Source organism: Callionymus lyra, chromosome 3, assembly GCF_982586985.1.
Source record: "Callionymus lyra chromosome 3, fCalLyr1.hap1.1, whole genome shotgun sequence".
In the NCBI taxonomy this organism is placed as follows: domain Eukaryota; kingdom Metazoa; phylum Chordata; class Actinopteri; order Syngnathiformes; family Callionymidae; genus Callionymus; species Callionymus lyra.
Genome location: NC_141820.1, coordinates 24,811,913 through 24,825,219, shown reverse-complemented (window position 1 = coordinate 24,825,219; position 13,307 = coordinate 24,811,913). Strand labels below are relative to the sequence as shown.

Sequence of the window (13,307 nt, the reverse complement as noted above, 5' to 3'; positions counted from 1 at the left end):
ACACACACACATGCACGCCAGCTTTTGAAGCAGAAAATCTGCTGGCACAAGCATAATACTCCCGGATGTTAGCTTATAGCATGTAGCATGATCTTTAGGAACAAAACTGGATCATCTTTGGGTTTTTTCAAAGTTTAAACAAATAATTGTGAGAATTGAGAAAGCAAGTTTTTTTGAAAATACTTGATCATATTAGTGATATGGAATTTAACTATCATTTAATACTAATAACTTGCTTTTTTTTTTTTTAAGTAAATAAAAATAAAGAAGAACATTCATTTTTATAAGCTTTTAACCATTTTGAAGGATCATCATTAACACCCACAAGACGGTAACAAATTCAGTTGTTTTAAAAATGGTCTAAAGACGTTTTTATTCAGTAAAACGTTTGGTTCTACCCTTTAGATTTTTAATAGTTTGTTTTTTTAGTTTAATTTATACTTATTGCGATCTTCTATAGTTATTATAATTGTATATTGTTATTGTAATATTTCTTGTTAATACCGTGTAGCTCTTTGAAATAAAATGTATTAGAATTGTTATTATATAATAATTATTATTTAACTGAGGTTTTCGGGGAATGTTAATATTTGTGAAGAAGCAATAGATGAATAAATCTTTTACCTTTAAGGCTTCTATAGCTTGAAGAAAAATGTTTTATTCAACGTGTTTTTGTTACTAACAATTAAAAAAAAAAATTACAGCAAAAAAAAAGAATCTTTAAAAAAAAAACACACTTTTATGGGACAATTATTGTATATTAAAGTTTATTTTTATTTTTATTTTATCTTGCTTTTTGTTGGGGGTTTTGTTTTTACTAAGGCATGTTGAAAAGATCTCCTCGGAGGAGGTATGCGTGTCTCAGTAAGAGTACCAAAATATATATATATTTGATAAAAACAAAGAGAATATCTTGAGCATTAGAGAGAAGTCTTTCCCGCGATGTGGTCGATTGTGTATCTGTTCACAGCGTCCTCTCATTAAAGAGCAATTTAAAAACAGTGGCGCTCAGCCCTTCTCTGCTGCTGATGCAGCTCCAGAGTCACGAGTGTGAGCGGACGTCTGCTCGAGTCACAGCCTGGACCGGGCCTCGCTTTTCTATCAATATGTATATTTTGGTCTTGACCTCTGGTCCCCTGCTTCTTTGACCCTCTTCACTCAACCATTATCAAGGACAGCGTTGTTGTTTTTTTTTTCTTCTCCTTCCTCTCTGAGGTGCTGAGGCAGCAGTTTTTTTTTTCAAAAGATGAAAAATCTGCATTCTTGACTTGTATCGTTTCACGCTCTCCTTTTTTATCCATCCATCCGTCCTCTATACGGTCACCCCTCCTTCCCCTGCACTTACATTCAGCACGACACCTCACGAGTCCGCTGACGTCAGCATTCCTCTCACGTTCGCTCTTTGTTCGCGGCGATCGATACTTGAACCGTCAGACCAAGAATCTGCAAACTAGTGATCGCGACAATTAACCGAGAATTCCAGACGAGTGTTTGTGATGTTTTCCCTGAACTAACCTTGTTCATAGGCGTGTTCTATGAGCACTTCACTCATCTGTTGACCTTTATCCTTCTCCAGGGTAGGGTGACTTTTTCCACCGACATTCCTGAACATCCCACTCCACAGAGAGCGTCTGACCTTGACTGATGTTCTGTCATCACGGTCGCATCAATATCGAGGCTTAACCCATTTCTCTCCGTGTGTCCCCTCAGCTGGTGTTGGAAGCCCACAACGTCCCGGAACTTTCTGCAGGTGTCAACTGCAGCTTCGAGGATCTGGCCGAGTTGAACGGCGTGGTGGAGGGAAACCGCATCATGTGTTCTTCGCCCACCGAGAAAGAGATGCCGCGGATTATCGTGGATAAAGGTGAGGAGCTTTTCTTATCGTTCCTATATTTGGGTTGGCGGGGAAGGTTGTTGGTGAGGAAACCCAGAGTTCAATGGTCAATTTATTTTTTATTTCCTTTCCGATTTTAAGGTTTGAAAATAAGCAAGAAAGGAAAGTTGTTAGTAGTTCGACTTGCTTGACTTGCTTGAACTCCAAAATAATATATAAATGAATTTTATTCTCATTTTGTTGGACTCATCTTATCCACAAACATCATTATTAGCGCCACAGACATAAATCCCTATTAATTTTAACTTTATTTATATGATTCTGACCAGGGTTTTATTGTTGTTTGTTCTATCCTACAGTAATCAGATATAGATAGATAGATAAACTTTATTGATCCCTCTGGAGGTCTCCTTCGGAAAATTGTTTTTCCAGCACACACTAACACAGACGATAGATTTATGAAACAAGAACAAGAACAAAGTGCAATAAAAAGAAAGAACAAGATGACACAATCTAAATCTAAAGATAAAGAACATAGATCAAAGAAAAATAACAAAAAAAAAGGATACAAAGATTAACATAGAATAGACTTATCTTTTCGCTCCACTCTTGCCGCCAAACTCAGAATTAAACAATATAATAGCACGAGGAATGAATGAGTCCCTGAGTCTATTAGTGTTGCATCATGGGAGGACAATCGTGCTTCATCTGCTTCTTTGCTCACTGATGACAGTGTTCAGAGGATGACTGTCATCATCCATGATAGACAGAAGTTTGTTCAGTGATCTCCTCTCAGCAACTGTCAACAGTGAGTCCAGCTTCATGCCAAATATACCTTAGTTCATATGATAAACAATATTTTTCTAATTATTATTACATATTAAATGTTCCACTTAATCACACAATGATATGCATGATTTTTGTTTTTGTTTTATTGTTACTACTGATCAATGCAATCATAAAAAAAATGAGAAAATCATTACGTTTAAAAAATAAAAAGTAAATTATTATGCTTAAGAAGCCACTGCACCATTGTGTGCCGCCATATTTAAAAGATTAACAGTAATCATTTTAAAAATCATATATTACTTGAATTAAAAGCTGTATCTATATCTTGTGTTATACGGTTAACATCTTATTCATGGGTTAATGGAGCATTATGGATTCAAAAGCCTTTATTGTTATTACTGATTGATACAATGATAAAAAAAAATAAAATGATCAAATTTAAAAATAAAAAGTCGCTTAATCATGCTGTTATTGGTCAAGAAGCCACTGCACTGTTGTGTGATTCTGTCATTGGAAAAAAGAATAATATTAACTATATTAACTTGATTTAAAAGGTGTATCTATATCTTGTGTGTTACATGGTGGGCTTATTCACATCTTATTTTAAATACTATTATTCAGCTGCCTGTCTGCTTAAAACTAATTCAATTTAACATTTTTAACTTAAGGATGCATTCCTTGTCCTTCGTAAAAATGACTAAAACTGTAGACATATATTCAAAATGACATTGAGACGTATATAAAAATGTACTTGTCAACACTTTTATTAACCCTTATGTTATCTCAGGGTCAAGGTGACCCGGAACCAGAAAACAAATGCGTTTAAGGTATCCCTTGTGTTGTCTCGAATTTGTTTTTCGTGCTCCGGGTCACCTTGACCCAGAGACAGCACAAGGGTTAATATTTTTGACATGGCGAAGTAGTATGACTTAAAAAAAATGACTTAAAGTGAAGATTTGTATTCAAAATGACATTCAGACATGTATTACATTTACTAAGTAACCGTTTTCAAATTATTTTGACACATTTCTACAGTTTTTTAACAAAGCAGACCAAGCAGGAACCAGAGAAGTAAAGTTTGACAATCCTGTCACCTCATGTTGGTCCATAAGTGCAGCGATTGAACGATGAATTGAACTGGTAAAATAGAAAATGGTTGACATGAAGGAGCGAGAGAAACGAGAACGAGAGTGTTTCATTTAGCTATTCAAGAAAGAGAAAAAATCTCTGTTGGCTTCATCGATTCTGAGGATTCTCTGGATGTTCCGAGCTTGAATCACACGGCGGATCTTTTTCACAGGTGCTCATTAGTCGCTGCCGGGTGGAGGAAATAAAGCAGATTGGAGTTAGACAATGACAGGGAGAAGCGAAGGAAAGGGGGGCGTGGACGAGCGAGGCGGCTTCAAGGTGCATTTAGACGGCCTAATTAGGAGCGATGGCTTGTCAGCGGCCCTTTACCATGATTGATGAATGATTTCCCTCGTTGTTGGACGGCCACGACTCCGGGGAGGAGAACGAGTCCCAGTATGTACGACCACCGTCGAGCGGGGGATACAGTTTGAGAGGTGTTGGCGGACAAAAAGAGCAGCTAGATGTGCCGTTGAATTAAACATGAGTCCTTTCATTAAGAGCAGACAAAAGAACACACCAAACACAGATGAGCGCTACATGCCTCACGCTTCCTTCACCTTGTCAACGATATTCACACGAGTCGTGCCGGGGCGACAATACGTCTTCTGAGATGTGGCCTCCACCTGTGGCTTCACCTCCCGCGGTAGAATAGAGACATGGAGGGATGGAAATTATGCAGGTCGAGCGTTGACCTGCTTTGATATTCAACGATTTTGTCAGCGAAGCTAAATCAACATATGAGAGGCGGAGGAAATGTTGCGTCTTTTTTAAAAATGTGACCTTTTGTTTCTTTGTTATTCAGGGGACCATCAGGTGGTTCAGCTGCATCTCAAGTCCAAGGAGACAGGATTGGCGTTCGCTCACACCAACTTCACCTTCTACAACTGCAGCGTGCACAAGTCGTAAGTTCCCATCGAGGGCTCGAAGTGAAGCTCGATGGTTCGTTTCGTCCTCCTAAATGATCCTTAAACGTACTTCTGTCAGGTGCTTGTCGTGCGTGAGCAGTCCCTACCAGTGCCACTGGTGCAAATACAGACACGACTGTACCTACGACCCTCGGACGTGTTCCTTCCAGGAGGGACGAGTGAAGAAGCCGGAGGTAAGTCTACTAGTGTGGATTCAACTATTACTTTTTGTCTTTGTATCGGCAGCTTTAAATTCTGTCATTAGCACAATGGTTGGTAAAGAGTAAAAATTGAATCTGTGTTTGTCTTTTTCCTCTAATTTGGGGGTCAATTGTAGTCCAACATGTCTTTTTGGTGAGTCCTGAATCTTAAGGAAACAAGGACATTTTTAAGAAATTATTATTTTTGTTCTTTGAGCTCAGAAGTTTACTTTGTTTAATTTTTTGATTTGTGAGTTTTGACACCTTGGGCTTAGAACAGCGGTTTTCCAAGTCTGGTGTTTCCAAGTCTGGTTAAGAAAAGAAGACAAAGCATGACCTTGACATATGAAACATGATTTGAGATATTGAAAAAATACGTATGATTTTGTTTAATTTTTTATATATTTTTTTTAAGAATATGTATTAAAAATATTTTGACAACACAAAAATCTGTTTAAATATGAATAAAACATGTATGTTAAAAACAGATACATGTGTGAAAATATATATCTTTAAAAGGTGTTAAAAACGGAACATATTTATTAAAATTTACTTTAAAAAGGTGTTGCGAACATATTCAGATGTATTAATAAATATATGCTACAAAGGTGTTGGAAACAGACCCATATGTAAAAATATGTATTTTAAAAAGGTGTTAAAACATACTTAGATGAATAGATTGTTTAAAAAATAAAAAAGATATTTGAGCCAATACATAGATAAAGATATTTATAATAGTTTAGATGTTTAAAAAAAACAACAAACATGACTTAAGATTTCAGTCATTTCAGTCACTCATTTTTTTGAAATGTATTATTAAAACCTGTTTTATGTCTTCATGGAAAATACAAAGCAAAACATTCAAATAATAATAATGATAATAATAATGATAATAATAATAATGATAATAATAATAATGTTAATAATAATAATAATAATAATAATAATAATAATAATAATTATAACTCTTTATTTTGCTACTTTGGTGTACATTTACCCAAACCGTTGTTTACAGAACATTTGCTTCTCGTAGGAGCTGCAAACAAACTCCTCTCTCACCGACGACTTGCATCCTGATGTGAAGTCTGACAGGTGTTGAAGAATGGAATGCTCGTCCTGGCTTAGCTGAGAAGTAACACATCTGTTGTCTCAAAACCTTTGAATTATATATTTAATTCGATCATTAATTTAGACTTTCATAGAGGAAAAATCAAACTCAATCCTGATTGACTGTGAGATCGTTTAACAGTCAATCATGCAAAGCAGAATTAAAAATGTTCGACTCTTAAAGCTCTTGTCAATAAAGTTTTGAAGTTGCTACGTTTTGATCATTTAGCCGAATATAAAACGTCTATTCGTTTAACCCTTCCATCTGATAAATTCCCACACATATCCATCTATAATTTATTTTATTTAAGTCATTTTATTTTATTTAATTATTATAATGATGCCATTAAAACTATTCTTTTTTATTTTGGAAAGTATGGAAGTGTCTATTAAGCTTAACTTTAATCACTCAGTAACACATAATAGAACCTTCAAAATGTCCTTTTTTTTCAACTGTTACACAACGCAAAGGACATTTTAAACTGGATGTAATGCTTGCTAGCTTAGCTACTCGCTAACAGTGCTAGCTGAGTTTATTATGATGTGATATTTACTTCTCCCTAACACTTTTTATCCATCTTTGATTTCATAATTATAATATCAATTCTGAATATAACAATTAGATACAAATAGTTTAACATCAAATGTTGAGAAATACACTAAATAATTGCATTTTTCTTTCTTTGCCGCCCTGTTGCAGGGTTGATATATTCATCTACTTCAAACTGAATTGTACAAATCTTTGGTCAACCCTAGAGGACGGTGTTAGTGACTCCATTATCAAACAGGAAATCAACGGTTTGGATATCTAAAGAATATCATTTGGGTTTTTTAGGGAAGTCCAACTTTAAATGGAGCAGGAAGAAAAGACTTGTGAATCTTCAGAGACTTTTTCAAAGCTGAAGTAATCAAAGTATAGCAAACGTTTCATTCTTTAAAGGTCCATTTATGTGAAAACACAACTCTCCTGACTCACTCCCGTGTTTCAAATGTTGAAGTCTTCTTCTCCAAGATGCAATAAGTCTCTCATCATGACCATGTTTTGAACTTGTTACTATAAAGTTCTTCTGAAATCTTGGCGAACAAGAGGTTACGAGATCGGAGTCCATTATGACGTAATAACGGCTTCACTCCTCCAGTCAGCTGTAATCCCGCACCACTTTGTTTATACAACGAGTCCCTTTGAGGTGGAGACTTCCGGGATTGATTATGCGCGAAGAGTGGGTGTGGTTATGGTAAACAAGTGTTTTCAGTTACTGATGATACAATAGAGTCCAACATCTATTTAAGACACACTTACATCAACACATTAGTTGAACTTTCATTAAAAACCTCTGTTACAAAATGATACTGTGACCTGGAGTCACCCTCCTGAAACCTTCCCTTCTTAAGAAGCGAGAGGCAGTGAATGGTAAACGTGTGACCTCTGCGGTGTGCATATATTTGTCGCCGCCTCACACAACCACGGTTGCTTATTAGGTGGGCCGGGGAACTTCAGAGGCTTAGCGCTCCGTTAATCCCAGCCTGAGGTGAGCGGAGACGATGAAGACACTCGTCCACGCTCGCGTCTGGATTGGCAGACGCTCAGATTGTCTCCTTTGATGAGCAGTCTGCTCTGAATTGTCTCATTCCCGCAATGTTTCGCCCACAGCTAAACCACCCCGAACAAAAAAAAATATTATTTCCCTTTTTTACTGCATTCCCATTATCCTTTTGAACCTTTCGCTAAGTCAGGAATAAGCCCAAGTCATCTCTGGTTTGCGCTTCCAATTAATTCTGGCCCTGCTGGTCAATATTGAACGAGGATAATAAAGTGTGAATCCTCTCCTATTGTGCAGCCAAAACTAAAAGCAAGCCGTAAATAAAGAAGGAGGGATTATGTATTAGCACATTAATGACATCCTTTTTTTTAGCGCATGTTTAAGGGAAAAGCAGGTGTTTTTCAGGCTTAATGATTTTTAATTTGCTTTTAATTAACCTCTCAAATCCGAGGTCGCCTGCGCTCCGCCAGCTCTTTGGGTTCGTTTTTTGAGGTAAATAATTGAAACACGCGCAGCGAACGAGAACAAACACTTCCTGGAATCGTTGGCTGGTTTAGTAGGCGCTACTATTACAATCAGAGGCTTCCAGTAATCCCTCAAATCTATGCTGATGATCAACCAACTGGTTGAGCTCATTGTTAGTATGCATGAGTGGAAGCTGGAGAGTGTTCGGATCAGACAACATGCAAAGTAAATCTAGTATTAGTGTTTCTGACCAAACAGAACCAGCTGTTTACGAGGCAACATATGTTGACTGGAGTTGACCGACGCCGCCGTACGACATCAGGTCGGAGCTTTGGGTTTGTGTGAATCTTCTAAGAAGTAAATTAGAATTGAATGTGTTCAGACAAAGAGACATGTTAGCTATCCATGTATTTAGATAGTTTTAACGATTCATTTTGTGTTTCATGCTCTCAGGGATGATAAGTATAACTAAAACCTTCAAGGTCAAGTCTTGAAGTCGTTGAAACAAATAGGTTCAGATTGTCTGTCGATACTTTTGTCTCAGTCGACCATTTCTTAATAGACGAATTGCGTCATTAAAGCTCCAAAACGCACACCTTTAAATTGGGTTTTCCAATGGTCAGGACATTGTAACAGCGATGTCATAACATTTCTGTTTCATTACAAAAACAAGACGAACTCTGTATTTAAAAAAAACTCTCTCAGTACTCAGGAATACTTGTTGATGGTCCACACAGAAAGTTAAAACATCATATATAAAATTATGTAAAGGTGTTTTTTTTTTCAATAAAATATTTTCTCTGAAGTAACATTAGTCTGTGACTCTTGACACGTCCAGACGATCATTTCAGTCAAAGTTCAGTCAAAAATGAATCTGTAAACAAGTGAAAATAATTGAAACACAAACTTTATATGATTTATTATTCAGGGTTTTTTATCTGAATGTTGGTCCGTGAATAAATTGCTAGCATGATACCAGTGCAAAAAAAGTTTGGGGACCCCTGTACTACATGATTGTTTTCATAAACTATTACAGAAAATAATTAATTATAATGTCAAAATGTATTGTTGCCTTAAGACGAAAAGGTTTTCCAGTTCAATCTTAAGCCATGTTTAAATTAAATTTGCATCTTGTTATCAACAATAGGAAAAAAAAAATAGTATCTTTATTTGCAGATGACGTATGAGTTTTTTTTATTATTGTAGAAATGGTTACAATGGTTAAAACGGTTCAGTGAATCTTGTCTGGTAAGAAAACACCATTGCAGAAAAAAAACACATTTAATGTATGGAATGAGCCTTCTTAAATGTTTTGCTGAGTATGAGAGGTAGAATGCGTCACATAAATCATTTGTAAAAAAAATAAAAATGTTTTGGAATTTGAGCTCATCCCCAAAAATATTTTAAATTTTAAGTTGCCTTTCCTAGTGATGTCTATCCTGCTTCGATTGCGGTCGCAGCAAATGGTTAAATGTTTCAAAAAGTACGACTCATTCAGATTGATGAATGGAGGATGCAGAGCGCCACCATGAGAGGGCGCTGTGCTGACACCTAGACAGGAGTCTCTTCTATAATTACAATCTTCTCTTGGCTGCCATCGGCTTCCTCCGCTTCAGTCTCTGCCTGTGGCTTTTATTTTAGATCTACACACTTCACACTTCCCACCAGCCTCTCATTATCAGATGATCAGATCCAAGTCCGGCCCCCGAGGGACGCCGGAGTCGGGAAGCAGAGAGGAAGGACGACCGTCAGGATAGTTGGCAGGAGAGGGGTCAGCGAGCCTCGTACCAGGAGGAGCTCTGGAGTTTAATATTGGAGGAGGAATCATGCATTTTAATGAGGGAGGAAAACAATGAGTCAGCGCAAGAGGGAAAAAAAGACGGAGGTATAATTTGATAAAACTCAAGAAGTTGATGAGTCACTCCTCGCATTCCGTCTGGAGCTGAAGTATGAGATGCTCATGAATAACCGAGTCAAATGGTATAATTATTATTTGAGATAACTTATGTGGATCAGTTGTTTTCTAAAATGTTTATCCCGAGTATGCAAATGAAATTCAGGTGATTAGAAATATGTTGCATAAGGCAGATACTGTAGAATTCCCTTTGTTGCTGATTGGGAATTAATTTTATTGAATTTAAGCTTTTCTGTCTCAGTGAATCCCATAATACCCTGCATACTGTACATCCCACTTATTATGCCATTTTTTTCAAATAACACCTGATATAGTTATTATTCATTTTGCATTTGAGGATTTGGAATTCAATTGTCTTCGACCCAATCAGATGAGAAAATGGTCTTGTTTTACAAAGGTTTTTGGCTTAAATACTAAGAATTGTTGCAACATGTTTAGTTTTCTTGTCATCTTCCATGTTTTTTACAGACTTTGAATCTAATATTTTCTTGAAAACTAACTCTGACCATTACATTTGACAACAAAGATACTTTAAAACAAGTTACCCTAATATTCCAAAAGTGACCTTCATGTCGATTTAAGGGTTGGGATTATTTTCAGAGGAATCCGTTCCTTTTTGTGATATATCTGGCCTGTGTTCACCAATATAAACTGTATTATTTGATATAAATATTATACAAGGAAATGAAATATACAAATATTAGTTTGAAGTATTACAAATAAAAAATAAAAAATCATCAACAGCAGCAATAATTCCAAAATACTCAAGTCAAATTGATACCAGTCCCTTAAAGAAGATCTCGACATTGTATTGAACTTAAATAATGTATTTAAAATATAATATTTTAACTTCTGAATGATAACTCTTTCAGAAGTTACCGTTCAAATTTGAACCCAACTTGTTTTCACTTCATCAAATGTGACCCTCTAGCTATAAAGTTTGGACTCCCCTGCTATGAATTATGAAACTGAAAAGGACCCAAGTGATCAATTACAATGTATCCTTAATTTAATTTTCTTTGTAATTTGATTAAAGACTCATGGAAATTAAATGAAATTTTGAATTTGCCTTGAAGCAGAAGAGCAAAGTGCAGAAGTGAATAACCACAAGGCAACATTTATGTGTTGAAAATGACTTTTTCTTTTTCTTAAAAAGGATGAATAAATAAACGTTCCTCCAAGGTCCAGATTGTTCATTACAGTAGTATTATCAAACAGACAAAAACAAAAGTAATCCACAAGAGAAAGAGTAATGTCCACTTGCAGTCAAAATACCTTCCGTACCACCGCCAGCGTTTATAGTAAAGAAGTTTGTTCAAATTATTTACAGTGCCTTGAGATCCCCGAAGTAAACATTCTGTTCAGTTCAGTCGTTTCTTCCCTACAATAAAACGCGTTCCGTTAGCAAACATGTAAGTGAAGATGCGTACGAGAAACATGGCTGCCAACATCAGCAGCATCAGGAGCCAGCGGGGATTTTCACTCATGTTTGTCCAAATAACAGAGAAAACTTTGCTTCAGGACAACGCCAACAACCAACTGAGCGCGTGCGAGCACGTGTTTACATGCAAACAGGAAGTCGACAGATTACTGGCGTTGGCTGTAAACCTGCTGGATATGGATGTGTTGGATATGGAATAGAATTTACTTTAACGTCTGTTTTTAGTGTTTAAATACGTGAATCGTCGTACACATCTAGATACCAAGATCTACTTGTTAAGTAAGTTTATATTTGTAAAGAGCCTTTCGCTGACCAGGGTCACAAAGCGCTTCACCAACGAAAACAATACACAGTTAAAAATACATAGAAATACCACACAATCGCAGACACCAACAGACGAATGGTCATTTATCTCAGCATGTTTTTGTTGACTTTCTTAAGATCATTCGTACATTGTCAAGGTCGTGTTGGAGAATCATTTTTACAAAACTAAATCAATCAAAAAGGTTTCGCCGAATAAAATGTACTTTTAAAAACTGAGCATATGGTCCAAAAAAAGAGCAACACAGAGTCTTCGTCAAGGTTTTCAAATACAATTTTAAAATAACACCATCTGCCATTCACACTCGTGTTTTTGTGGGGAAGGATGAGATAATCCAAAGTGTGTTTCCATCCATGTGTCCCAAATGTTTTAGAGCAGAAAGTGCCGCCCTCTAGTGGTCTGTGAAAGTGTTGACACTGTTTCATGAAGCTTGAAAAAATAATTCAAGATACAAACAGTTTAGGATCCTCTCACAAGTCTGGACTTTACAAGGTGATGTCTTGTGTATGTTTTGAATACATTTGAATACTTTAATTGCCAGCTACTAGATCAGATCACATGTGTGCACGTGTGTGCACGCGTGTGCGCGCACATGTGTGATTTATCTATAATAGCCTGGTGCAGTCCCAGCCATGCCGCCCCTCCCTCACTCCAACCAAATCAAGTGGCTTTTAATGAACTTCAAACGAGTGTTATCAGACGTGCACTTTGTTTCACTCCCTCAAGCTCCCTCCGTGCACGACTCCAACTTATCTCGTCCTCTCCCCTCTTCCTCGGTGACATGCTCAACTTCCTCCTGTCAAATATGCTTAGTGCTCTCTCTCTCGCTGCCTTTTTTTTTATTTTCCTCATTTCATCCTTTCGCTTCTTTATTCTCTTCCAAACCCAACATTTAACACCGGCGCTTCCTCTTTCTTTCCCTCCTCACTCCTTTCAACTGTCAAGCTCGTCTCGTTTCCTCTTCCATTTTCTTCTCTCCTTAATCTTCTGCTCCCTGCCACCAACTCTTTATAGTCAAACTCAAATGTTTATTTATCAACCTGGATTTACAAACTAACGACACACTTGACATGTTCTTGTTACTCATTTGTTTGTTTTTTTCCACTTAAAGGAAAATGACACTTTATTATCTCCATTTTTATGTCTTCTAAACCACTTTTTTTGACACGTCTCTATTCTTGCTGGACCAGAGTAGGCATCTGTGTTACTTAGTGTACTTCAATACTGAGTTAGAATTGAGTTTGCACATTGATGTTATTTACTTGAAAATTGAATTTGATGCGTCAGTCAAAAAAACAAAAACTAATTAGTCAAAATATTTCAACGAAACTTTCAGGTAATGATGAAACTGTGACTTTGGTGTAATTTTGTATCTATGCCTGGATTAAAGCAGGTTCAAATGATTTTTATCTTTCACTTGTATGGCTTCAAATCGCAGCTGCTTGTTATGCAAACTACCAAAAAGAACAACGATACTTGACTTTTACAACACATCATACAGTTGTGTAACCAAAATAAGATGTGATTTACTACTATTTGACTGAACTTTTGATCCAGTTGAATGCGAAGCTATCGGCGCTAGCCTCGTGGTCGAGTTCATATTATGGTCAAGATACTGTTTTGTCATTAGCCAAAACAATTTTTGACTCATGGATAA

At 36.6% G+C, this 13,307-nt stretch overlaps 1 protein-coding gene across 1 annotated transcript in view; it reads left to right on the top strand.

The window, feature by feature from the left end:
• plxna4 (plexin A4) overlaps positions 1–13,307 on the top strand; it is a 176,363-nt gene that overhangs the window by 122,282 nt on the left and 40,774 nt on the right. Inside the window, exons 6-8 of the mRNA XM_087787263.1 lie at positions 1,711–1,864; positions 4,557–4,656; positions 4,739–4,853. Of these exons, the coding sequence (XP_087643389.1) occupies positions 1,711–1,864; positions 4,557–4,656; positions 4,739–4,853 (369 nt within the window). The remainder of the gene's footprint in view (positions 1–1,710; positions 1,865–4,556; positions 4,657–4,738; positions 4,854–13,307) is intronic.